Source organism: Homarus americanus, unplaced genomic scaffold (genome assembly GCF_018991925.1).
Source record: "Homarus americanus isolate GMGI-L3 unplaced genomic scaffold, GMGI_Hamer_2.0 scaffold47967, whole genome shotgun sequence".
Lineage (NCBI taxonomy): Eukaryota > Metazoa > Arthropoda > Malacostraca > Decapoda > Nephropidae > Homarus > Homarus americanus.
In genome coordinates this window covers 2919995-2947844 of record NW_024731965.1, presented here as the reverse complement: position 1 = coordinate 2947844, position 27850 = coordinate 2919995, and the positions used below count along the sequence as shown (strand labels likewise).

Below are 27850 nucleotides of genomic sequence, written 5' to 3'. Positions count from 1 at the left end.
AGAAAGGAAACTCACAATGTGCTCACTGTATACATTTTGTATTGGATGTATAATGCAGCTTGTTGCTGGGAAGGTAGCATGGTAATAAGCGTTGAGTAGAGAGAGCTGGGTGGTGAGGGTACCCAGAGTGAGGGCACGCGGCTTGAGGGACACCAAGGTCGCTGGCGGGAGCGGCAGCCGCACGGCTGGCGCGGAGGAGGAGGTGTTGCTTGCTGGTGGCACTGGGTAGAAAAGAGGCTGGCCACAGCGGTGTCAGGCCTTATAAGGCGGGGGTAGGAGTGGGTAGATAGTTGACCCCCGCTCCGTGGGCGGCGCTGGAGGCGTAGGCTAGGGAATTCGAGAAGGTTCAGTGCTTGTACGAGAGGAATCCACTACAAAACGCCTTTGGGTTTGACTTTACTTCGCTTACAACCAGCCTCTGGAACTCCTTTTCAGCCCTTCTACCCTCTGCCTTTGCTTGGTTTCCCAGGTCTTGCATACATCCTCCTGTCCTGCTCATCGTTTGACCTAAGCCACGTCTTGAATTTCTGCAGTTTAGAAAATTCGAAGTTGGCAGTCAAAGTTCAAAGTACCTTGCCCTCCATTATGGCGACCAAACCCTCACCTTTGGCGAGTTTAAATTTAAATGCACTCACAACTAATAATTGTAGAATAATAAATGTAAGATAAATCTCTCTTAATACTACTGGTGAGTATTTACAGAGTACAAAGCGCCAGTCAACCATTTTGACTGCGTCAATCCACATTCCCGCTGTTTGTTTGAGTGACCTTGACCTTTGTGTACCTTTTTTCACTCCCTCTCACTTGGCGTGGTGTTCTCGTGTGGATTAATGGCCTCTAAAGTACCTGGGGGTATTGGAAGGGATGATAGTGGTAGTGAAAGACAGTCTGGGCGCCCGGGCAGTTCAAATGATGGGGTAAAAACAACGAAAAATTCTCATGAGTATCGAGTTGGGAAGAAAATGGAAAAAGTACTCATTTGAGGATAAGAGAAAGACTGTGGATATGATTGAGCTTACCAAAGGACCTTTATTTTGAAGGCTTTGATCTAGTGGTGGAGGAGGAGAGAGACTGGGTGGGGGGCAACGGACGTTAGCCTTCCTTCCCCAGCCTCAGATACCAGCTTAGTCTACATTAAACTCAACTTTAATTTTATGGTTGGTTTTCTATGTTTATGTTGATTAACTAATTATTCATTCTCTTTCAGCAATAAAATATAGGTTACATGTGGGTAAAATAGGAAACAATTGAGACTTTGGCTGGCCCCTCGGTACCAATTAGGTTTTATCCCATTGGATTAAGCCCTCTGGTTTGGCGAGGGTTTTTCGGCACAAATTAGTCGCCAAACTAGAGGGTTTACTGTATAAAAAATAGCTCCATCCACACTCAAACCATCCTCTGGGTGACATGGCAGTTCTGCCAGGCTGTCAACCGGCTGACTCACAGACATGTGGCTGCCGTCCCGCGCTGTGTGTATGTCAAGACGTCCCATTGGGAGGGAGTGCAGCCAAGCAGTTATAGCTCAGTAACGCACCGCCTCAATATACATTCACTTCTCACATATACACACACCCATGCTCTTAATTTTTATAGTTTAATATATATTTTATTTATTTCTAAGCCACGTACAGTAGTTTATATAGTGAATAAGAGGTACAGATGTCAGTTTTTCTGAGAAACAAATTTGCGAGGTCAGCCCGTAGCACTGTTCATTGTAAGATCCCAAGAGAAAGGTTCAATTAACCAGAAAATCTCTTTACACAGCTTCACTTTGTGTCTTACATAACAACATATGTCCTTATACTGTTTATCAAAATTAATTTCCATTTTGTAAACAGTGAATGAGATGTAAAGTAATAAAATGGTAACAATAATCTGGCTTGATATAAAAATACAGTACATGTGTTTTATAGAGTAATGGAACAGTTTCCTCGTAGGTTGTAACGAGAACAATTATAATGCTGTACAGAGATGTGTTTGTTTGGGTTCCTGAGTGATAAAAACTAAAGACAGGTTACAGTACAGTATTTCACATCCCCACGACCTGAAGTGTGGTTTTTGTAATCGCTTCAGAAGTGCCAGACCTTCCTTCCGAGCCTCATCATAATAAGATCACCTCAAGAATCTCCACCTCTGCTTATTTCACCAAAACATTAACCACACCAATCTAACCTAACACTAAACTAACCTAGCCTAACTTAACACTAACCAACTGCTAACCTAAGAAAACTGTGAGGGGTAACTTTTTCGGAGTGAGAGCTGTAAACTCTTGGAGCAATCTGCCAGAGTGTGTTGTGACGGCACCGAGTGTGAGCTCTTTCAAGGCAAGACTTAACCAACACTGGAGTGGGTTCAGGTACATTCAGGAGCCAGTGCCTGCCCAGTACTTGCCAACAGTGCGTGACAGAGACGTGACCGATCACCCAAGGGGCTAACGACCCGATCAGTGGTGAAGAGGATAAAGTAAAGTAAGCTAACCTCATCTTCCTCAAATAATGTTAAGAGTTATTAAAATAATTTTTAGGTAAAATAAGCTAGGGTGGAGATGCTTCAGGTGATCCCAAAAATAAGACCATTGACTTTAACCTTCACTTAAGAGGACAAATCATCATAATCTGGCGAGACAAAATGTCCAGTCGTGGAAAACAAAACTTGGAACCTCTTATTATCATTATTATTAAGAGGAATTCTCCATCACATTTACAACTAAACTTAAAGGCAATTTTCTTCATAAATTTAGTGAAATTAAGACTAATGATAAACTAAAAAAGTTAAACATATGACTAAATAAAATACAGTCAACAACAAGTTATTGGTTCTGTACAAAAACATCTCTACAGTATTGATTCTTCTAACTCAACTTAAAACAATTACTTTGGTTAACTTCATATATTTTATTATTAAAACCTTTTATCAGACCTAACTTAACCTGTGATGAGGTTAACACTACCACCTCACCTCACTACTGCACCTCACCTCACCACACTACCACACCAGCCTCACTACCACACCTCACCACACTACCTCACCTCACCTCATCTAAACTAAACTAACCAAACCTAACTAACCTGTGGAATTCTGATAATATTACTAGTACAGTACTATACACAAGGTACCGTACATAATATTACTAGTACAGTACTATACACAAGGTACTGTACATAATATTACTAGTACAGTACTATACACAAGGTACTGTACATAATAATATTACTAGTACAGTACTATACACAAGGTACTGTACATAATATTACTAGTACAGTACTATACACAAGGTACTGTACATAATATTACTAGTACAGTACAATACACAAGGTACTGTACATAATAATATTACTAGTACAGTACTATACACAAGGTACCGTACATAATATTACTAGTACAGTACTATACACAAGGTACTGTACATAATAATATTACTAGTACAGTACTATACACAAGGTACCGTACATAATATTACTAGTACAGTACTATACACAAAGTACTGTACATAATAATATTACTAGTACAGTACTATACACAAGGTACTGTATATAATAATATTACTAGTACAGTACTATACACAAGGTACTGTACATAATAATATTACTAGTACAGTACTATACACAAAGTACTGTACATAATAATATTACTAGTACAGTACTATACACAAAGTACTGTACATAATAATATTACTAGTACAGTACTATACACAAGGTACTGTACATAATAATATTACTAGTACAGTACTATACACAAAGTACTGTACATTATAATATTACTAGTACAGTACTATACACAAAGTACTGTACATAATAATATTACTAGTACAGTACTATACACAAAGTACTGTACATAATAATATTACTAGTACAGTACTATACACAAGGTACTGTACATTATAATATTACTAGTACAGTACTATACACAAAGTACTGTACATTATAATATTACTAGTACAGTACTAAACACAAGGTACTGTACATAATAATATTACTAGTACAGTACTAAACACAAAGTACTGTACATAATAATATTACTAGTACAGTACTATACACAAGGTACTGTACATAATAATATTACTAGTACAGTACTAAACACAAGGTACTGTACATAATATTACTAGTACAGTACTAAACACAAGGTACTGTACATAATATTACTAGTACAGTACTATACACAAGGTACTGTACATAATAATATTACTAGTACAGTACTATACACAAAGTACTGTACATAATAATATTACTAGTACAGTACTATACACAAAGTACTGTACATAATAATATTACTAGTACAGTACTATACACAAGGTACTGTACATAATATTACTAGTACAGTACTAAACACAAGGTACTGTACATAATAATATTACTAGTACAGTACTATACACAAAGTACTGTACATAATAATATTACTAGTACAGTACTATACACAAAGTACTGTACATAATAATATTACTAGTACAGTACTATTTACAAGGTACTGTACATAATATTACTAGTACAGTACTAAACACAAGGTACTGTACATAATAATATTACTAGTACAGTACTATACACAAAGTACTGTACATAATAATATTACTAGTACAGTACTATACACAAAGTACTGTACATAATAATATTACTAGTACAGTACTATACACAAGGTACTGTACATAATAATATTACTAGTACAGTACTATACACAAGGTACTGTACATAATATTACTAGTACAGTACTAAACACAAGGTACTGTACATAATATTACTAGTACAGTACTAAACACAAGGTACTGTACATAATAATATTACTAGTACAGTACTATACACAAAGTACTGTACATAATAATATTACTAGTACAGTACTATACACAAGGTACTGTACATAATAATATTACTAGTACAGTACTACACAAAGTACTGTACATAATATTACTAGTACAGTACTAAACACAAGGTACTGTACATAATATTACTAGTACAGTACTATACACAAGGTACTGTACATAATAATATTACTAGTACAGTACTATACACAAAGTACTGTACATAATAATATTACTAGTACAGTACTATACACAAAGTACTGTACATAATAATATTACTAGTACAGTACTATACACAAGGTACTGTACATAATATTACTAGTACAGTACTAAACACAAGGTACTGTACATAATAATATTACTAGTACAGTACTATACACAAAGTACTGTACATGTACTGTACATAATAATATTACTAGTACAGTACTATACACAAGGTACTGTACATAATATTACTAGTACAGTACTATACACAAGGTACTGTACATAATAATATTACTAGTACAGTACTATACACAAAGTACTGTACATAATAATATTACTAGTACAGTACTATACACAAGGTACTGTACATAATAATATTACTAGTACAGTACTATACACAAGGTACTGTACATAATAATATTACTAGTACAGTACTATACACAAGGTACTGTACATAATAATATTACTAGTACAGTACTATACACAAGGTACTGTTCATAATAACACCGGGCAAAACACACACAATATTTTCCACTGTGTCTCACTTAACAATTTGAGAGAGATGAAACCATGGCTGCCAAGGTCGACGGGGCAGGAAACTTTTGGGAAGCTGAATGGAATGTTGCTAATGTCTGTTTGTGGCCCTCAACCTGGCCATATGGCCTAATAGATCCTAACTTAACCTGGCCATATGACCTAATTATCCCATCCTACTGGGCCTGAATACTAAGGTCAGGTCAGGTCACGTTAGGTTGGGTTAGGGAGTGTGAGAAAGGGGATTTTTTCACCATCAGCCTCTCAGAGTATTGAAGAAACAAGAATTACTTTAATTATAGATAAGGTTCAAAGTGATATAAAAGAAGTAATACTACTAAGATAAAAATGACTCTGTGGCCCAACAGACAAGATGAGGCCAAAACTCCTCCCAGAAATACAGGTAAACGACCACAACATCTTAGTGAATGAATTAACTGAAGGAGGCAGCCAAAATAAGTATTTCAAATATATACAATTGAAGATATTTTCCTGTATCATAGTTACATTACGATGTTCAGTACTTGAGATTCAAATATATGATCTTGCTTGTGTGGCAAAATGAAAAAGACATTCCTTGGTGTTATTCCTCATCTATCTATATATATAAAACAAAGAAGTCTGTGTGTTTGTGTGTCCGCATGAGAATCTTGGAAACTACTTTACCGATCTGTAGTGATGATGGATGGTGTTATATGTAGTGATGATGGGTGGTGTTATATGTAGTGATGATTAGACAATAAAATAATAACAGGTTAATGCTAAAAAAATATACTTTGCTGTACCGTTGTAGTGAAAAACATGGTGGAACTTACATACACCGTTAATGAACTATTGATGGAAGAAGAAGTTTTGGGGACTGAAAAGTGAGACAATGTGGAGCCTCCCGGAGGGTGGCGTCCTACCGTGGCCTAGCGGAGCGATTCTGCTAGTGTGGAATATTTAAAGAGTAAATCAATTAAATTAGTGAGGCTAATCTTTTCTTGTACCAACAGATGATTGTGTCTGGTGCACACAATCACTGTTAGTGAGCCACAAGTGTAATGTAGTGTAATGAGGCACTGTTATCAGGGACGGAGTTAAACAAACTGCTATGAGATGCTGAGGCAGAAATCACGATTGTTGAGAAGATTACAAAATGTTATTCATCATTTGACCAGTTATGAGTTTACAGGAGGAAACTGTAGTACCCAGAGAGAACCTGCCATGTTTGGTAGTGAGGGTCACACTCTTCTCACATGCCTATGTCCTGGCCAAGGATTGAACTCAGGACGTGGTTGTGAGAGATACACGTTACCGCTGTATGACATACTCGGAGCTTCTGATAGTCTTTTATACTAGTGTGCGTTATATCAAGGCTGGTTATGAGTACAGTTAACGTAATACAAACTGCTGATGGTACTTGTTGAGTCCGCAGGTTTGTGGGAGAGTGTTCAGTAAATCAAGTGCTATGTATCTGACTATGTACTGCACTGAGATTACATGCATTGTAAATATACCAAATACTGTACAGCACTATATAGGGCAGTATAAGTCTCGGCAAGAGACCTGATTTCCTTAAAGCAATAGTCATGATAAAACCAACAAACTTAAAAAGAGATTAAAGGATAAAAACAAAGCAGTTTGACCTAATGAGCAGAGGTTCCACACATGTTGATGACTCAAATATGTGATATGAAGCCGAGACTAAATATCGTGTAACAACCAGGAGGTGTGAACCATACAAACACTCACTGACGAGGACAACAAACACTGACTAAACACAGTGTTGCTTTGCTTACTGCACATGTACAGTGGTGCACACACTTGTTATTACTATACTATACAGTATGCAAAACTTTTGTGGCTGTACCTGAATAAGGAATATTTTGTCAGAGGCTACAGTACTGACAATGTGGATCATGAGAATATAGTACTGTACTTTACCCTGTACAGTGTAATCTTAATAAATACTTTATGTCTGGTCATCAAGCTCATACAGTTATCAAAGCTGTACAACATGGCATAATTTACATGAGTAATTTGTGCTATTTATCTGTTATCATAAAGTCCTGAACATTACATAAAGAGGCATTGAACAATATTTCTCAAGAGTCCAGCCTACAAAACAAGTTTGAATTATTTGCCCTCACAGAAACTTGCTTCTGTAACAAGACAGGAAATAACTGATGATGTGACTGGTGAACCTTACAGTAAACAAACATAGAATCATCAGTCTGATTGGGTGGGCGGGGGGGCAGTAATAATAATCACATAGAAATAGAGCAACAGACCAGCACTGATACATAAAAACAAAACCTCAAACTAATTTTCAGGAACTGCAGCAAAAATCACTCTGAAATAAAGACCAAATGATTCAGAGTTAATTGTTCTTCACATTATTATACAAGTTTATAAACACTGTTAGTAGAACTGTCTATGAGACGCTTAAAAACCAAACTACTGTACAGGGTACTAATAAATAATTCTGCATTTGTCTCACAAGAGGATTATTCTACTACTAAATGCAAGGCAATACCCATTACACCTCCATTACCAGTTAATTCTTCCCTTTGTCATGGTACAACTGTCCCCATTACACCTCGGTTCAATTCGCACATTTGGTATTGCTTTAGTTCTCAATAATGATATGCAAACGTATCAAAATATTTAAAGCTTCACTATAAATAGAGCTGAGCATTAAAGTGCAAGAAAATATATTAAGTTTTCTTGCCAGATTCCTCAACTATGGCGGCAATCTTCTGCCTGGTGCGTTTGCTGATATGGGTCATGGTGGCAACCAGCGCAGTCAGCTGTCGAGATGAGTAGTTGCCACGGTTCTGTTGCAGCCACTCTTCTAAGGCTCCTTCTGGTAAATAATATGCTTTGATGTATGTCTCAACCAGGTGACGATCTGGCAGCGGCCGGACGGAGGTTAAACACTCGAGCTTCATCAGAAATTGCTGAGAAAGGAAGAATGTAGAAAGTCAAACCTACTGTACTGTACAGATTTCCTCTATCAATATAATTACAGGTATATATAATTACTCGGTGTCAGGTGGGGGATTAGTGGTCTCATATTACTTCACCTGATGGAATGTCAGGTTACCCTTTCTGGGGTGGGGGATTAGTGGGTCTCATGACCTGAAGATGTCTTGAATAAACACAAAACCTAAAGTATTTTTAGGAAGATTGTGATAAGTTTAAGTATAAATGACCAAAGTTGTATCCCTTCAACATTACGTTACGTGACATTATAAAATATGGAGAGAAAAACCAGAAAGGTGTGGGTGATGAGAGAGATGGAGTGGAAATGAGTGTTGCCAAGCGCTCCTCAACAGCTGATATTTAACTTGCTACCATGCAGTCACACACACCAGATGTGTCTTAATTCCCTTGCTGGGGGTGTGTGAGTGGTGTTGGAATGTGTGTGTGTGTGTGTGTGGTTGTTGGAGGGTGTGATGTAGGGTGTATGTGTGGGTGGGTAGGGTCGCGTGGTCACTCACTCATGTGATATACTGATGGGAATTCCATTCTTTTGTAAAAAATAAAAACGTAAGAAATGTTGATACCGGAGTCGGTAAAATCAGTTCTAATTTCGTTAGACTCGCCATTTTTTTATCAAAATATTCCTGAATACTTTATCTAAATGGTTGGTTAAATAAATATGTTTATAGAAACCAGAGCTCTAGTGTATATGATACGGGTGTGAATAGATTTGTTACTTTTATCCTCTTCACCACTGATCGGCTCGTTAGTCGCTCGGGCGATCGGTCACGTCTCTGTTACACGCTGTTGGCAAGTGTTCTTGTGTACTGTATATATTGTATTCCAGTAGATCCTGTCATCTCTACCCTAGAATAGGCAGACACTTCACTCAATTGACTGTAATACATAACTAATCATGTCTTAACACTTGTGATGGAAGTTGGGGAGGAGATGCAATGTCAGGTCACCCATTATTGGGTGGGGAATTAGTGGGTCTTATCACCTGAAGATGTCTTGAATACCATTATTTTTTACCTAAGTGGATAAGTGGAAAAGATTCCGGGGATAAGAAATTTATTAGGGTTTGAGAAAGTCGTCTGGTTACGCGTAAATCTCTCATCCCCGGAAGTGCTCTGCACCAATTGTTTTGGCTAACGGGGATATCACTGTGATATATATTTCGTCACAGGAAAACATAATAAATTATGAGAGCTTTTGAGTTTGAGGGATATAAATTATGGAGGTTTTACTGTAAATAAGAGTGGTGACCATAGCACGTAATCTACTACGGTATATGGGATTTGACCTAATAACCTGGATCCTCGCTGGGCTTGGAGTTGACCACTGATTCTCTTGGGATTAATTCAACCCTGTAGGAAGTGCTATTGGCAGGAGGAAACATTATTTGGCCTTGTCTACCTGGAGAGTGCATCATGTCTTTGAACAAATTAAAATCCCAGCAAAATGGTGAGTTTGTCACATTACCTTCATGGATTTGACGCGAGTCATGACACACACACACACACGTACACTACATCAACAAGATAGTTATTCGCTTAATATTACAAGAATGTCTGGATTGAGGTTAACATCATTACCTGATAGTCGAGCTGCATGAGCGATCGACCTTCGTTGGTACATCTGCGAGCCCCGGCAAAGCCCTCTAGGAGTGTGCGGTTGGTGATGCGCACGATACACTCCCACAGTGCTGTACAAGCTTCACTGGGTATGGGGCTCACACGACTCATCTCCTCCAGACGCATGCTTAACACCTGCACCACCAGAGAGAAAACATGAATTGGTTCTAAAAGTAAAGTAATGGCCAGTCAAACATCCACTTACCAGACATCAATCTAACGTTATATGGAGGTTTTACATCTACCAAACCCCGATATAATGGACTACACCCTCCCATATACCTGTAGTCCATTAAATAGGGGTCTCACTGTAGTAAAAAAAAAAAGAAATTATATATATAAAGAAAACTGTGCTGAAAAAGTATGACACAGTGGACAAAACATTTGAACAACCCTACCAAGACAACAGGAGCCACCCCCCCCCACCCCCCATGTACAAATAGTTTTTTGAATAACTGTACAGTACATTATATAATAAGTTACCAGTTGAGACACAACTACTGTACTGTATATACTTATATATATATAAATTACTTTATTTTGAGACTAATGTAATAAGTTAAGTTACAGTTTAGATAAAAAGCTTAAAATGCACAAATATATCCATACAAGGTTTACAATCTCTCAATAAAGTAATGTAATGAATACAGTAAACCCTTTCAATAGTGGACACCTCACTAAGAGACTCCACCCAATAATGGACAAGGTTTGTAAGAATCAGTATGGTGTTGGGGGGTTGACTGTAGACATTACATTACTTTATTGAGGATCGACGTTAAAATAAGTTGACTGTACCACACCTGAAGTTGTCTGAGCAACACATCAACGTACTGACTGTGTTGGCTCATAAGATCATTAATGTCCCACTTGACACTCCCCATACAGTTCAAGATCCCATCATAATCTATGACCTGAGCCGCCACTGCTGTGTAAACGTGCTGGCGAATCTGAAATACATACATTTATTAATTACAATTTATTTAACGTATGAACAGTATCTATCGGTACTCTATATTCATGTGCTAATCTGTTATCATCACATTTAGAAGCTGTTCATTCTCTCATTACTTTCTCTTTTTTCTACTATATCTCCTCTTTTATTCTCTTTCATTTGTTTCCTTCTTTGTGTTTTTAATTCATATAAGTTCCTTCCAGAATAGATTTACTTCTCTTTATTAAAACTTTGTGACAAACTTTTACACAATGGTTAATCTGATCTTTATCCTCTGCCTTTCATTACCTTTAGTTTCTTCCTACTTTCTTTATCATCTACCTTTAATTACCTTTAGTTTCTTCCTACTCTCTTTATCCTCCTCCTTTCATTTGTCACTCCTTATTTACAGTTGGGGAAGTGAAGGCAGTCAAGTGCAGTACCATCCATGGTGTCTCCTTGTGCACCAAAAGGGTTAACAAACTGTGTTCTTTATCTACACTGTTCCTTCTGGAGAGTCAGGCCCATGGGACCCACTTTCACTTCTTCCACAATACAATGGTTGCCCCTTGTGTATGAGGATGGCCGGCCCGAGGGGCACCTAGGTGTGAATTTGTTAAAGGTGTAGAAGCTGTCACCAACACAACAACCACACCCTGAGTTAACAAGCTGCATGACCCAGTGTCAAGGAATAGTCCAAGATAACCAGACAACTCATCAACTGCACTGGCTAACCATTACCCCGAAACACCATCTGCAAATTGATTAACATCCAGGTCCCCAATTACAGCTGGGTAGACAGAGGCAAGTGGTGTAAAAAAAAATCTTGTTTACACACACATGAATGCACGCTCCATGCCTTTAGTTCATTTGTACTTTCTTCTTTTTTGGTAAATGAACACACATAAGACAGGTTACCAACCACACACACTAGGAGGGGAGGCAGACCTAGCCCTGATACGGTGACCTGCTCACAGAATGGTATGGATGGATGGTTGGTATGGATGGATAGATGGATGGTTGGTATGGAAGGATGGTTGGCATGGATGGTTGGTATGGAAGGATAACTTTGAACAAGCACAAACCTCGGGAGTGATCTTAACAGTGCCGGTGTAGAACTGTTGAAGGAAGGTTCTACGCTGTTGAGGAATGAGAGGTTCAATGTGACAGTGTAGAGCCTCCAGCTGGGCCGCCAGGAAGGCCAGACTCTCTACTGCCACCACCCTCACCGGCAGACCGTATATGCTCTCGGAGGATGTTATGTCCACCACCGGGGATAAGGAAGGACTCTCCACCTGGTGGTGAAGAGAAAAGACTGTAGGATAAAACCCTGACAAACGTAATACAGTATTGTACTGTACTGACGTAACATAAAGGTGATGACCAGCTGCTAATATTAGGTACACTTTTACTGGACTAAGATTACATCAATACACAATCTTCTGTAAAATTTCTATAAAAAATTCACAAAAGATGTTTTTTAGTGTAGAAAAAATATGCATTAGGCTGTATAAAGTTGTTTTTACCTTTATATAAATATTATCCCGCCTTTACTAACATTTATTGACAGTAAGTTGGTTAATTCATAGTGTCTGGCTGTGAGAACCTTCTCCTGGCCATTACACTACACTGTACTGTACTGTACCACTATCTCAACTTGGCTATCATAAACTTTCTCTTCAATTTTCAGAGCTGTCATAGGCATAATTTTTTTTTTTAGAAGTTCTGACCTTGTCCTGATCTGAAGGTTCCTCCTGACACGCCTCAGGGTTGAGAATTAACGTATCTTGTATTCTTTTGAGTGACCCTCGTAGACGCCGGCTTGGGTTCTGCTCCAGGTCTCCCCTTTGTTGGTGAGTGAGGAAAGAAAAGTGAGTCTGGTGCATCAACACAGGGCAATTATACATATATGGAAGAGAGAGAGAGAGAGAGAGAGAAGGGGGGAGACAATGATAATTCCTTTGGGTTCAGCCATACACTCAAGGAACCAATGTATTTTTGGCTAGACAGACAGATAGACCGATAAACAGAAATACAGACAACATAACAATACTAGTAAACACACATAAAACAAGTTAACTCTTGGAACAATCTGCCAGAGAGTGTTGTGACGGCACCAAGTGTGAGCTCTTACAAGACTAGACTTAACCAACACTGGAGCGGGTTCAGGTACATTCAGGAGCCGGTGCATGCCCAGTACTTGCCAACAGTGCGTAACAGAGACGTGACCGATGGCCCAAGTGGCTAACGAGTCGATCAATTGGTGAAGAGGATAAAAAAAGTAAAAAGTGATATGCTTCTTCCCCAAAGAACATGAATCAATCAACTCAAGTATTACCTGACACCAAAGAACATGAAGACACTGTACAGGTAGTAGTCGAAGAGGTGACTAAGGCAGATCATCACATCAAAGGCTATAGGTTGTAGTAATTTCATCATCTGGATGTACTTGCCGATGAGTCTCAAGATGGTGAGTGTAGTGTTGGTCACTATTGACGTCTGGAAAGGAACACAATTTGTTAACTTATATCCATAATAGTGTAGTGTACTGTAGTGTAGTGTAGTGTAGTGTACTGTAGTGTAGTGTAGTGTAGTGTACTGTAGTGTAGTGCAGTGTACTGTAGTGTACTGTAGTGTAGTGTAGTGTACTGTAGTGTAGTGTCACATATTATATAAATTAACAAAGGTGGATCCATTGTGGGCTGCTCACCACACTACTGTATACTGTACTACAGTATATTAACTATATATTTACACTACAGCTACAGTATATTAACTGTTTATTTATTATACATTAAGCATATAGAAGTAATGTATACAGAGCTTGAGTACAAATGTCAGGTTAATATTGACGACTAACCAGCCGATGCGTTATTTGTTTTGTTTATATTCTTATCACATTTTCATCAGTTAGTTGCGATATAATAATCATGTGTTGGACAAATGCTTCATTAGGCACCTGGGTGTACTACTCTGTCTACCTCGCCACAACCCAGATATAAACAGCCAATTATATTGACGTATTTCAAAACACTCCAATGCGCCTCGCTCCGATCGATGCCTACGCTCGGTGTACTCAATGTGCCGCACAGACCTGGCAGCCACTCTACAACAGTTTTCACTATAAAACACAGTGAAATAATGTCGTTTTTAAGATTGTTTTATATATAAAATTGGCTGCAGGTCAGTCATCAAATGTCTGTGTACAGAGCCAAATGACTTAAATAAACCCGCTACTCTTTTTGTCGAAGCTCTGAGAGATAATTATCTGCTCCAACATGTTAGAGACCCGACACATTACAGAGGGGAGCAAACACCCAAGCCACTAGACCTCATCATAACAAACGAGGAGGGTATGGTGGCCAAACTGGAACACCTTGCCCCAGTTGGCACCAGTCACCATGTAGTGTTGTCATTCAGATTTAACTGTTACCTAGTTCAGGTTAAGGCCAGGCCAAGGTGCAAATATTACAAAGAAAATTACAACGGGATGAAGGAAGAGATGAGGGGTACCCACTGGCCTGACTCATTAAGGCACAAGAGCGCAGACACTACTCTGAATATCATAACTAGTAAAGTGACCCTTTTGATTGATAAGTATATACCTAAGACCAAACTCAGTGCCTCTAGGAATGCGAGGGGATCCCTACACATGAACCATGCGGCGGTCGACAAAGTTAGGAAGAAAACCCAGAAATTCAAGACGTGGGTTGGGTCAAACGATGAGCAGGACAGGAGGATGTATGCAAGACCTGGGAAACCAAGCAAAGGCAGAGGGTAGAAGGGCTGAAAAGGAGTTCCAGAGGCTGGTTGTAAGCGAGGTAAAGTCAAACCCAAAGGCGTTTTACCACTATGCAAAGTCAAAATTAAAAACGTGAGTAGGAGTATCAGACCTGAGGCTTGAAGATGGTAGTTATGCAGATCCTGTCCAAGATAAAGCTGAGGCATTGAACAGCTTCTTTTCCTCTGTGTTCACAAAAGAGGATGAGATTAATCTTCCTGCATTTGAGGACAGACAGTTCGACACAGCACTGACCCACATTGTGTTCACAGAAGACGGTATAAGAAATAAACTGTCAAAGTTAAAGGTCCATTAGAGTCCCAGCCCTGACATGGTGCACCCCAGAGTGCTAAGAGTGCTAAGAAGACTTTCTACATGACTGCAGTGTGTGGTGATTAATGGCACGAAATCGTCATCCGTACCTGTCACAAGTGGGGTACCACAGGGCAGTGTATTGGGCCTGCTGTTGTTTGTTTGTTTCATAAATGACATGCCTGACGTTGTACACTACTCCATACAAATGTTTGCGGATGACGCTAAGTTATTTAGGGAAATTAAGAACCAAGTGGACTGTGAAGAGCTGCAGAAGGACCTCCAAGAATGGTCGAAGAAATGGCTGCTGAGATTCAATGTCCCGAAGTGTAAGAAGATGCACCTGGGGCGTACCAACGGTAAGGAGGCGTATCATATGTCCCAACGGGGTGAAGAAACGGCACTAGTTGAGACTGAATGTGAGAAGGACCTAGGTGTGTATGTTGACAATGAGCTGAAGTTCTCGGGCCATTGCAAGAAGGTAAATCAGGCAAATAAATTATTGGGTCTTATAAGGTCATTCAGATATCTAGACGGTCCGTCCCTCGTAACGATCTTCAAGAGTGAATTGCTTCCCCATCTGGAGTACTGTCACCCCGTCTGGTCCCCGAGATATGCTAGGGACTGTCAGTTGGTTGAAAATGTCTAAAGGAGGGCCACCAGACTGGTGCCTGCACTTCGGCACCTCAACTACCCTGAGAGATTGGAGGGCCTGAACTTGCTTAGCTTATACTAGACGGACAAGGGGCGACCTAATTGAGGTGTATAAGCATCTCAAGGGGCACTACTCAGTCAAATGTCCTTACTTGGAGCTGGCAGACGCTCGCCCCACAAGGGGTCACAGCTCAAGGTTAAAGAAGCCGCAAGGCAGGATAACTGTGAGGGGTAATTTTTTTAGTGAGAGTTGTGAACTCTTGGAGCAATCTGCCAGAGTCTGTTGTGACGGCACCGAGTGTGAGCTCTTACAAGACCAGACTTGACCAACACTGGAGCAGGTTCAGGTACATTCAGGAGCCGGGGCATGCCCAGTACTTGCCAACAGTGCGTGACAGAGACGTGACCGATCGCCCAAGCGGCTAACGAGCCGATCAGTGGTGAAGAGGATAAAGTAAAAAAGTAAGTAAACAAAATGTGTGTAGAGAGCAGAGAGGGGAGTCCACACACAAGGTGTTAAAATAGTTCACAATTCTATTTATTAACAAGAAAGTGTCCTTCAGTAAGATCACTACAAAAGTTCACGTATAAAGCCAGCAGTTATTGATCACTTCATTATACTGTACTGTATTGTATTATGGTATATTTCCATAAAAATAGAAATGCTGAGATATTATTGAAATTTGAAGCATTTTAACTGCCTTAAAAATGTGCTGGTGATGGGCGAGCAGGTTGGGTCGAAGTAAAAACAAGGTATCATTACAGTAGAGACGACAGGTCGCACCTTCCCGTGATCCAGCTTCCGTCGCGGGTGAGGCTGAGGCAGTTCTCCCGTCTGTTCGTCTACAAAGTCTCTCTTGAGCTCGTCGGGCACGTCGTCATCGCTGTCGTCATCGCTGAGGGTCAACGGTTCCCCGTTGGCCATAATGTCTTCTTCAATAGTTTCTTCAGCAGTTATATCAAAGGGTGAACTCTCTCTACTGAACAGGTCAAACACATCTTTGTTTCCTGTAAGAGATGACAATGTGTGAGTCAGCACACTCAGTAACTGTCACACAGAAAATGTGACAAATTAATATTTGTACCATAAGACAGGCTGCATCTTTGATTGGGAGAGAGATGCCACTAGTGCTGTAGTTGTAAAGTACAGTACAGTAATTAAATAAATTTACTTGAGTACTGTACTCAAGTAAAATTTTTGGGTATTTACTTTTTAAAAAGTACTGTACTAATTTTTTTTAGTACTTTTACTTAAGTATTGTTTTCTAATATTTTTCCTCCAATACAATTGAAAAACAAAAACCATTACTTGTTACATGCAAACTAATACATAATATATATTCTTTAAAATAAATTAATTCATTATTAACCATTGTCAAAGAGTTGTGTGGGTGGAGGGTGTGGGTGGAGGGTGTGGGTGGACACCACACGGTCACATACCTAGAGGTCTCGTGGGGTGAGGTGATGTCAGGTGGCAGTGGCCATGACAACGGACTTTCCCTTTGATCTTCTTTTGTCCATTAACCCTTTACCACCCAGCCTACCCTCTTATCACCCCCCCCCCATAGAATCCACTCTCTTCTCCCCACCTTTCCATTAGATGTCAGTTGCTCTTTACATATACTTGTACCCAAAATTAATTTTAAAGAGGCTGCAATTTTAAAATGCTTTACATAATTCCATCTTAGATAAAGCCTTTACAGTATCTATACATATGTGTGAGATGGAGTGTATTTAAAATCCTGCTTAAATAATTACCCGGTAAGTAACCCCAGCCAGATGTTATGTGATGTGAAAAGTTCAGCCACTCATCAATTATAATAAAAAAGTGACATCACCACAGACACACCCTCAATTAGAGGGACAGTTCACGGCGAGTCATTTTAGTCAGACTCGGTCACTATTGGAGGCAACAAGCATCCACACACAGGAGCTTGATAGCTACTTGGCATGCCCAGGGGGTGGAATGGAGGCACTGTACTGAGGTCTTTCCTGACATTATGTGACTTATCTCCTCAGCCTAACACCCCACTACCTGCCTCTGCTGCTTGTGAGTATCTGTTTAGTCATGCTGGTGTTATTATTTAATTAATTTATTACACCCCAGGGGTCAACAAGCCTAGTCACATGACCATGTAGTGACGGGTCAGACACTAATACGTACATGTACACTGGTACTTGTGTCTCGCAGGACACGCTATGATTTGTGATATGGAGACAATGATGGTATGATTTAAGGACAGTTGGAGTTAGCACCACCAAAGTGTGGGTAGCGTACAAGAATTAAATCTAAATTATTACGAATAAGTAGGTGGTGATATATAGCGACTCTCCCTGTGGTAGGAGGTCCCTGACAGTGGGACAGTCAAGGCAGTACAGTAGTGTTGAAGGGTGTCAGTGTTGGGACAGTTACACAGCTTACAGGAAGAGAAGTGCAGGTCATCCCTTGCCTCAGATACTTGCCAGATAGGTCTGTATCCTAACCTAATGCCAGCAGAGACAACATTATGTCTACGGACCACGAGTCACGTTGACGATACTTGTGTGGATGTGGAAGAAAGAGATCGTAGTGTTGGATGGATATATAGTCAGCCCATTCACCATCCCTGTAGGGGGAAGAGCGGCTGAATGTATCCTCTTTCAGTAGGTCAAGCTGGGATTCTATTTAGGCCTAAAAGATCCTGATTGGACAGCCATAATTTTGAGAATCAGTTATTGAATAATATTATAAGAAAGATTTACAAATAAACCCGTGTAATGTTGTGTGTCTTTTACTGTTATCTTTAGTGAACTTGTTTATAATTTACTGTTGATTTATTTTATTATTTGAGACTATTAATAATTTTTGTGTTACTTTTTACTTTCCATACTTGAGTACTTTATGAATGAGATACTTTTTTTACTTCTACTTAATTACTTAATACTTTTACTTAAGTAACAAAGTCCGGTACTTTTTACAACTCTGACTGTAGTGTAAAGTAAAGATGAGTCTCTCTTACAACTGAAAAGGTTGTCATTAACACGGCAATGAATCATTAACACAGTGTGATAACTGTCCACTTTTAACAGCAGGGCCTCTACAGTGCAGTACAGTAGAGGCTCCACAGTGTCATCAGGACAGGACACAGCATAACATTATCAGTGGTGGTGCTTGGGCAGACTGTCACTTGACATGGCCCTACATAACTCACCTCTCCTGTGTGACCAAGACACTCAAGGTCACACACACACAAAGGCAGATTTGCAACAGGCTTATAGATGTATAACTCCTGTTGGCAATATGGAGAACCAGTCCCTCAGCACACAAGTACTGTAGTCTAGTCAAATTAGCTCAAAAGTAAACAAACCGCGGAAATTATTTTATATTAAGATGAAATTTTGCATACATACTCCTGAAGGCTAAAGAGACAAAGATCAAAAGAGTTCCCTCCATCTGGGGGGAGCAGCCCCCTTTTGTGGCCCCAAACGCATCCCACCCCCAAGAGGGTTCCGCTTACTTTTTTTCATTTTCCGGTTAAACTATGCATCACACGATAATATTCCATAAAGACAAAAATACTGGAAATAAGTATTAGGCTGTTAGGTTAGTGTTAGGCTGTTAGGTTAGTGTTAGGCTGTTAGGTTAGTGTTAGGCTGTTAGGTTAGTGTTAGGTTAGGGTGGTTAATCTTTAGGTGATATAAGCTGGGGTGGAGATTCTTTAGGTTATTATACATTACCTGACAACTGTCCAGCTGACTTCTTGCTCGGGGAAGAACTCGGTGAAGTAATTCTGGTAAAGTTTACGTCTTTGCCCTTGAGGAACCTGTACTCCATCAACTGGTGTATGGAGAAGGTGGACTTGACCGGACACGCCTCCCACCCCTCGTTCTCCAGAAACATGTGCAGTTCCTCCATCCTCGCTCGGTGGTGATTACGGAAATAATTTATTGACTGTTTCTTGATGGACTCTCGCAGCGTCTCTGACTTACTGCCGCAGAAAGATTCTCCGACGTCGATTAGTTTGTTGATGACGTCTAATATTCTCAAGAAATCGTCAAATTTGAAGTGCGAGAGATCCGACGCCAGTATAAACGTGCGCACCTTGGCCTGCACGTCCTGCCATAACCTGTACAGTCCGTGCTCTAACTTCTGCTTGGCGTACTTCCTGGAGGTGGCCGCCTCGGTGTTTCCCTCTCCGTCGCTCGAGTCGTCTTCCTCGGCCACTTTCTCTTCATTTTCGTGCCATTTTATAATGTTTCTGTAACTCTTTAAGACGTTCCACATACACTTACTTAGATCTAAGAGACAGGGCAGGAAGCTTTCCTCATTTACATATTTACAGAGTTCTGAATATTGTAACTTGGAGAAGGACGATCCCGAGCCAGAGGTGTTGTTGTACAGCTCCACGTACCCCAGGACGATGGTGAACGCCGAGTTGTGGATGTGAGACGTGAGGTGCATGTGTAACTGGTCCATCAGGGTCTGCGTCTTGCCCAGGAGGCCGTAAGCAATTTGAAGTTTTTCGTAATTTGCCGAGTTAAAGTTAGCGGCGACCCTGGCCAGAGCCACATCCAGTTGTTCTTCCGCTCCTTCTAAAGTGTCTTGAAGTTTTGTGCTTAACTCCGATATACAAGTAAAGTGTTTGAAGGTGGCCGCAGCTTTCTGACACTCTAGCAGCAGCTGTATCGCTCCGGGGTAATCCTCAGCTTTCAGTAAACTCTGCAGCTGCACGTCCGTCATCTGCAGAGTTCTTATCATCCTCAGAGACCTGATGACACTGGCAATCTTCTGCCTTTTGCTGTAATTTGCCAGAATACCCAGACTGGCGGAAGTGAACTGACTCCTACCCTGGGCCAACTTGTTACGGCCCTCGACACACAGACTGACGCCTTTTATCACTTCCTTCTGTAACTCTGTCACTCGCTCCATCTCTTTACTACACAGACCTTGTTTCTGCATGATCAGGTCAGACACTCTCCTCGACACAATAGTCTGTTGTTTTCTCAGCCTGGACCTCATGCCGTTAATAATATGGACATCGGCAACATCAGGGAACTTCTGTAGCTCGTGTTCCCCCACGTCTACATTACCACTTTCAAAATAGAGAGATTCTATACTATCTATGACGGCTTGTTCAGCTTGAGGAGTGAGGAGGTGGTCCTTGAGCCCCGAGGCCGACCTCAGGAACTGGGCGGTAACGGCTGTCCTTCCCTCAAACTCATCTGAAGTGACAAACTCGGCCGCCTGAACTGGTGCCTTCAGGGATATCTTTTGCTTATCAATGAATGATTTCAACTTTTCCTTGATATCCATCTTGGTTTTGTCTTCAGTGGCCAAGAGGATAACGTGACGGCCAAGAGATAACGTGATGTATCAGTGGCCAAGAGGATAACGTGATGTATCAGTGGCCAAGAGGATAACGTCACACATTAGTGGCCAAGAGGATAACGTGACGTATCAGTGGCCAAGAGGATAACGTGACGTATCAGTGGCCAAGAGGATAACGTCACACATTAGTGGCCAAGAGGATAACGTGACGTATCAGTGGCCAAGAGGATAACGTCACACATTAGTGGCCAAGAGGATAACAGTGGACGTATCAGTGGCCAAGAGGATAACGTGACGTATCAGTGGCCAAGAGGATAACGTCACACATTACCAAGAGGATAACGTGATGTATCAGTGGCCAAGAGGATAACGTGGCATCAGTGGCCAAGGGGATAACGCTACACACGTGTCAGTGGCCAAGAGGATAACGTCCAAGAGGATAACGTGAACAGTGAGCGTATCAGTGGCCAGGACGTCACACATTAGTAACGTGATGTATCAGTGGCCAAGAGGATAACGACGTAGTCGGTGGCCAGAGGATAACGTCACATTAGTGGCCAAGAGGATAACGTCGGCCAAGAGGATAACGTCACACAGTACACGCCAGAGGATAACGTCACACAGTAGTGGCCAAGAGGATAACGTCACACAGTAGTGGCCAAGAGGATAACGTCACACATTAGTGGCCAAACGTCACACAGTAGTGGCCAAGAGGATAACACAGTAGTGGCCAAGAGGATAACGTCACACAGTAGTGGCCAAGAGGATAACGTCACACAGTAGTGGCCAAGAGGATAACGTCACACATTAGTGGCCAAGAGGATAACGTCACACAGTAGTGGCCAAGAGGATAACGTCACACAGTAGTGGCCAAGAGGATAACGTCACGTCACACAGTAGTGGCCAAGAGGATAACGTCACACAGTAGTGGCCAAGAGGATAACGTCACACATTAGTGGCCAAGAGGATAACGTCACACAGTAGTGGCCAAGAGGATAACGTCACACAGTAGTGGCCAAGAGGATAACGTCACACAGTAGTGGCCAAGAGGATAACGTCACACAGTAGTGGCCAAGAGGATAACGTCACACATTAGTGGCCAAGAGGATAACGTCACACAGTAGTGGCCAAGAGGATAACGTCACACAGTAGTGGCCAAGAGGATAACGTCACACAGTAGTGGCCAAGAGGATAACGTCACACAGTAGTGGCCAAGAGGATAACGTCACACAGTAGTGGCCAAGAGGATAACGTCACACAGTAGTGGCCAAGAGGATAACGTCACACAGTAGTGGCCAAGAGGATAACGTCACACAGTAGTGGCCAAGAGGATAACGTCACACAGTAGTGGCCAAGAGGATAACGTCACACAGTAGTGGCCAAGAGGATAACGTCACACAGTAGTGGCCAAGAGGATAACGTGACACAGTAGTGGCCAAGAGGATAACGTCACACAGTAGTGGCCAAGAGGATAACGTCACACAGTAGTGGCCAAGAGGATAACGTCACACAGTAGTGGCCAAGAGGATAACGTGACGTATCAGTGGCCAAGAGGAGTGTGGCCAAGAGGAGTGTGGCCATCAGCTGATCAGGTAAATAAACACTGATGACTTTGTTGATGCTTAGAGTTAACAAGACAAAAACAATAATTATTTCCAAATTACTAATAATTATTTTAAATATATTATATATATCTTAAAAGACTAATAATTATACGGGATATATATTTATTAATATATATTTCTCAGTTGTAATTTTTTTAATACTCTCTTAATAAAATTTTTAAATATAAATTAAATGATAAATAATATTAAACTCATAGATACATATAGTAAGAGATGATTATAGGTTTTATTTTATATAATAATAATAAAGAACCAAGGTGACAGACACGTGGTCAGCGTCAACGTTCCAATAATATAATCCAGTTCATCAAACTTACCAAAATAGTTTAATAATTCCAAATATGAATCAATTATCATAGAATATTTTTGTTAATAAAAGATAATATTTAAATAATTACATATTTGTTTTAATAATTTTTTTTTTTTAGAGGAAGATATATGAGTGATAGTGATGATGAGTCAGTGAGGTGTCAGTGGTGGAGGAGGCAACACACGACTCGTCCGCTCTCTACACCATGAACTGTCTTGTACTGGTATTAGCTGCTCTCGTGGCTGTGGTCACTGGTAAGACCCACTATAATACAGTTAATATATTAATTCTTGTCATAATAACAGTTGTAGACTCAGGTAACCCAGGTGTTCAAGAGCTGTCACGTCTTTAATTATGGTAGACAAGTTTTTTTTACTGTGAATATTTAATTAACTGTTATAATTCACTGTTTTTATTTTAATTATTTTTTTTCAGGTGAGACTTGTACAGGTGCACAGGTAGAGGCTGTGGGGTTCACCTCCCAGGATGCTACTATTGTTACCAAGATTGCTTACATTGCTGACTTTACTCTCTCCTGTTCTAATGGTGCTAAGGTGAATCTTTTTTATTAATATAGTATAATATATAAGTTATTAATACAGTATAATATATAAGTTATTAATACAGTATAATATATAAGTTATTAATACAGTATAATATATAAGTTTCCAGGTGGTCAGGTAGGGTCATCTCTGGTCAGGTGTTGAGCCTCTGTAACTGCTTTCTATTTTATAACACTAATATTGTATTAGTAAATGTAATTAAATTTATCCTTTTCTTACAGGACATTTCCTTGTATGCTGAAACAGTTGATGGCATCGTTGGAGTAGCTCGTTCTGTTGATGGGGTCAAGTACCAAGTTAGTCATTAACTTTATTTCATCGATTCATTATAAATATATGTAGTGTATGGAGTTGTCTTATTTATGCATTGAAGACTAATGTAACGATTTTATATTACATGTATATATAAATTTACAGTCTGACACATGGCCTCACACTTTAGTCTGACACCTGGCCTCGCACTTTAGTCTGACACCTGGCCTCGCACTTTAGTCTGACACCTGGCCTCGCACTTTAGTCTGACACCTGGCCTCGCACTTTAGTCTGACACCTGGCCTCGCACTTTAGTCTGACACATGGCCTCACACCTCAGTCTGACAAATGGCCTCACACCTCAGTCTGACACCTGGCCTCACACTTCAGTCTGACACCTGGCCTCACACTTCAGTCTGACACATGGCCACACACTTCAGTCTGACACATGGCCTCACACTTCAGTCTGACACCTGGCCTCGCACTTCAGTCTGACACCTGGCCTGCGCACTTCAGTCTGACACCTGGCCTGCACTTCAGTCTGACACCTGGCCTCGCACTTCAGTCTGACACATGGCCTCACACTTTAGTCTGACACCTGGCCTCGCACTTTAGTCTGACACCTGGCCTCGCACTTTAGTCTGACACCTGGCCTCGCACTTTAGTCTGACACCTGGCCTCGCACTTTAGTCTGACACCTGGCCTCGCACTTTAGTCTGACACATGGCCTCACACCTCAGTCTGACAAATGGCCTCACACCTCAGTCTGACACCTGGCCTCACACTTCAGTCTGACACCTGGCCTCACACTTCAGTCTGACACATGGCCACACACTTCAGTCTGACACATGGCCTCACACTTAATATGAACAAAAATTACTTGAAGGTCAGACACCCCAGTACTGTGTTAATAACTCGTCGTGATGCTTGGCAGGTGAGCTGGGTGGAGGATGTAGCCACTGCATCGTCCGGTGAGCGCCCCATCAAACTGTACGACGAACAAGGTTATGCCTCCCTCAGAAAGGTAAAAAACACAGTTGGCAGTCTGGTTTGTGTTGATGTGTTTAAGTGTAATAATATCAAGGTGTTTTGTCTGGTAGTTGATGAGTGTGTGTATGGAGGTCATAGTGATGTAAACCTTCGAAGATCCGGATTGCGGAAGTTTCGGCCCAGAACGTTGGGGTTGTGGACCAAGAAGCATTCTCTAAAGAGGGTGAAGGTAGTTTTAGGCTTTGTTTTTATCTTATAAAATGTCACTGACTGGCTAAACTTAGCAGAATATAACTTGCATTGCTGGAGTCCTTGTAAGATGGTGAATAATTTGAGTTTAGACATCACATAGTTTGCACAAGAGATAACATTTTTAGTCCTTTAGCATAGTACTGTACATTTGAGTACAAGGTAAGTATAGTAATATGTTGCTCCAAATTATGTTTGTTTGTTTTTTTCATGAAAAAGTCTGTATAACTAACCCCAGTAGTCAGGATAATATGTACTGTATTTTTTGTGTTTTTAATGTAATTTTTACACATTTGCCGGAGGATTCGGACATTCGGCTTTTTCGGACAGGTGGTCCCAATTTTAGTCCTGATCTTCGAGGGTTCACTGTACTGGTATATTTGCTCTCTCTCATTTTTGCATGTACGTGAGTGTTTCAGCGAGCGCCTCGTGGTGTAAAGTGTTTTGTTTTTCCATATACAGGTTTTATTTTTATCTCCCATTGTCCTCACATGTGTTGGTGCTCTACTGGTTCATCGCTTTTAAGGATTTGGCGTTTGCTTCAATTTAACTTTTTCTTTGTGTGTATTAAAATATATATATAAAGACCTGATTATTGCGCGCACACACGTACAATTGTGTGAAGTTTGCAAATCACAACAGTATTGTGACTTATTAGAAGAGGTTGTAATATTAGGTAATGTGTACTGTATATAAAGGAGGATTTATGCTGATGTTCTTCCTCAGGCTCAGCGAGGGAGTGAGGACACCTCCAGCGTACAGGCAATTGCTACCATCAACCTGTATCATCCAGTAAGTAGAAATACCTGTACTACTGTGTGTGATTACTTTGGATGTATATTCCTCCAGCGGCAATCCGCGTATTTGCAAATCCGTGTAAGTTAAACCCGCGTATGTTAAGGGCCGACTGTACAGTAAAGCCTCGAATAACGACGGTAATGTGTCTTCCAATATTACAGTGTAAGGTGAATCATCGTATCGTGAATCATTAATTACCATTAAAATAAAGCAATAATAATGAGATGCTTTCCCAAGTGTGACCTTTTCATATCTTTTGTGTGGTTTTTTACCCTCTTTTCCCCAAAAACAATACAATTAATGAAAAATACAAACTACATTCTTTAAATAATGTTTCTGAATGCACCTTATACAATATAAATGAATAATGATATGGTCACACAAGAGGAGATGGGGCGCCAATGTTGTTGTCAGTGTTTACGTCCGGGACGATGGTTCTACAAGAAAATAAGACCCTGGTTGTAGCTGTAGTGAACTTAATGTAAAAAATGAATACCTGTATGTATGTTTTAAGTAATGTTATTTAATGTTAATAAATGGAACAATAGAAGTAGCTAACCACTAATGGTAAAGAAATAAAGAGACGAATCGGAACGCCAACGTGTGTAAGTAGGTCATTTTCATTTTTCATGGTCGTGTTAATTTTAATGCTTCGTTCTGTTAATGGATCCACTTCGGAAAATATGTTCATTGTTTGCTCTATATAATATCCGCAGACCTCTCACCTTTTCATATCATTTTAACACATCTAGTTTCTTGGCTAAGCTTATGCACTTTCTATTAGCTTTTGAAACAACACTACCATCACTTGCCCTCTAGCTCATGTTGAATAGGGAAGCAAAAATTCCGTAAGAAACCCGAGAAAGTTTTTCTCCTGTTCAGATGTGTGAAAACAAAAGGCCCGGCAGCCTCCTTGTCCAAGGCATTTTTTTTTATAACGCATCAGGATTAAGTTATATGAAAATTATTATTTTTTATATTTTCATTGTAAATACGAATAAAATAATGGCGTAAATTGAATTGGGTCCTAAATTAACCAGGGTCTTAAATATGAATCGTTGTTAGTAGAGCCGTCATTATCGGAGGCTTTACTGTATAGGTATCTCACTGCGCCAATAATCACTTCACGAATGTCATTCAGTGAGCTTAAACCATTCGTACGGTGAGTAATACCTGTATCAGTTTAATCTACAACTCCAAATGTTTTTCTCTTCCAGGGCGCTTACAGGGGTCCATGGGTTCAGTCCGAGACCATGGCTATCCTTGCTGCCATCTTCATTTACTACTATGCTCTCACACAGAAGACCAGGCTCATGGCTTAGTCCTTGAGCTAAACCTGAGAGGTGAATCAAGTTTTGTGTTGGTCATGGAGAAGTGTGAATGTGACAAAGTTGTATAATAATTATTTAGAGCCATTTCATGTGTGAGGAGAAGTATGTATTGTATTGTAAGTGTTAATAAATACTGTACTTTGTTAAAGGTTTGTTTTAATGTTTCCTAATATAGGCTCATTTATTTACTGGACAGCAATGTTTTGGCTGCTTGAAGAAAGAGGCCAACTCTTCCCAGCCAGGACATTATGAAGCAGTTCTTCCATGCAAGATCATAGATTGTTGTATCGTTTATATTGTGAAGGAGGCAAAACAGGTATAGGTTGCTTTTTGTTCATCTTGTGACCTTAGTGACACTAGTAAACTATACTGTAGTGTAGTCCCTAATATCTGGCCATGTTCAAGATTATTGTACGTGGGCTCTCCTCGTGCGGAATCCTCAAGGTAAAGTCTGCCAAAGCCATGGGTGTTGGTCGCTTTCTGTGATACAAGTCATGTGGTTTGTGTGGGACTTGCTCCAGGTCTGCCAACATGGGAAAAAGAGAATGTTGATAAGTCGTACACGAACAGCTGATCACAATTACTGTTAGTTGTGGGCAATAAAAATCAAATAAA

General features: G+C 40.3%; 2 protein-coding genes across 2 annotated transcripts; one reads left to right on the top strand and one right to left on the bottom strand.

Annotated features, from left to right (window-relative positions):
* Positions 1 to 6978: 6978 nt before the first annotated feature.
* LOC121868145 (syndetin-like) lies at positions 6979 to 21406 on the bottom strand. The gene is made up of 8 exons (XM_042368460.1): positions 19527 to 21406; positions 16594 to 16817; positions 13401 to 13561; positions 12793 to 12907; positions 12148 to 12357; positions 10932 to 11078; positions 10093 to 10266; positions 6979 to 8469 (listed from the first exon to the last, which is right to left on the bottom strand). Exons 1-8 carry the CDS (start codon positions 21100 to 21102, stop codon positions 8227 to 8229), a joined length of 2850 nt encoding a protein of 949 aa, XP_042224394.1. The 5' UTR covers positions 21103 to 21406; the 3' UTR covers positions 6979 to 8226.
* Positions 21407 to 23179: 1773 nt separating this feature from the next.
* LOC121868144 (translocon-associated protein subunit delta-like) lies at positions 23180 to 27383 on the top strand. The gene is made up of 6 exons (XM_042368459.1): positions 23180 to 23306; positions 23488 to 23606; positions 23837 to 23911; positions 24802 to 24891; positions 25833 to 25898; positions 27122 to 27383. The coding sequence occupies exons 1-6, from the start codon at positions 23258 to 23260 to the stop codon at positions 27224 to 27226; spliced, it is 504 nt and encodes a 167-aa protein (XP_042224393.1). The 5' UTR covers positions 23180 to 23257; the 3' UTR covers positions 27227 to 27383.
* The last annotated feature ends 467 nt before the right edge of the window (positions 27384 to 27850 follow it).

Excerpts from the sequence above, each read along its gene's own strand:
- LOC121868145 (XM_042368460.1), bottom strand. The coding sequence starts at position 21,102 with ATGGATATCAAGGAAAAGTTGAAATCATTCATTGATAAGCAAAAGATA. Across the intron at positions 12,358-12,792 it reads AACCTTCAGATCAGGACAAG|GTGGAGAGTCCTTCCTTATC; the intron begins GTCAGAACTTCT and ends CTTCACCACCAG. Across the intron at positions 8,470-10,092 it reads TCATGCAGCTCGACTATCAG|CAATTTCTGATGAAGCTCGA; the intron begins GTAATGATGTTA and ends TTCCTTTCTCAG.
- LOC121868144 (XM_042368459.1), top strand. The coding sequence starts at position 23,258 with ATGAACTGTCTTGTACTGGTATTAGCTGCTCTCGTGGCTGTGGTCACT. Across the intron at positions 23,607-23,836 it reads CCTGTTCTAATGGTGCTAAG|GACATTTCCTTGTATGCTGA; the intron begins GTGAATCTTTTT and ends CTTTTCTTACAG. Across the intron at positions 24,892-25,832 it reads GTTATGCCTCCCTCAGAAAG|GCTCAGCGAGGGAGTGAGGA; the intron begins GTAAAAAACACA and ends GTTCTTCCTCAG.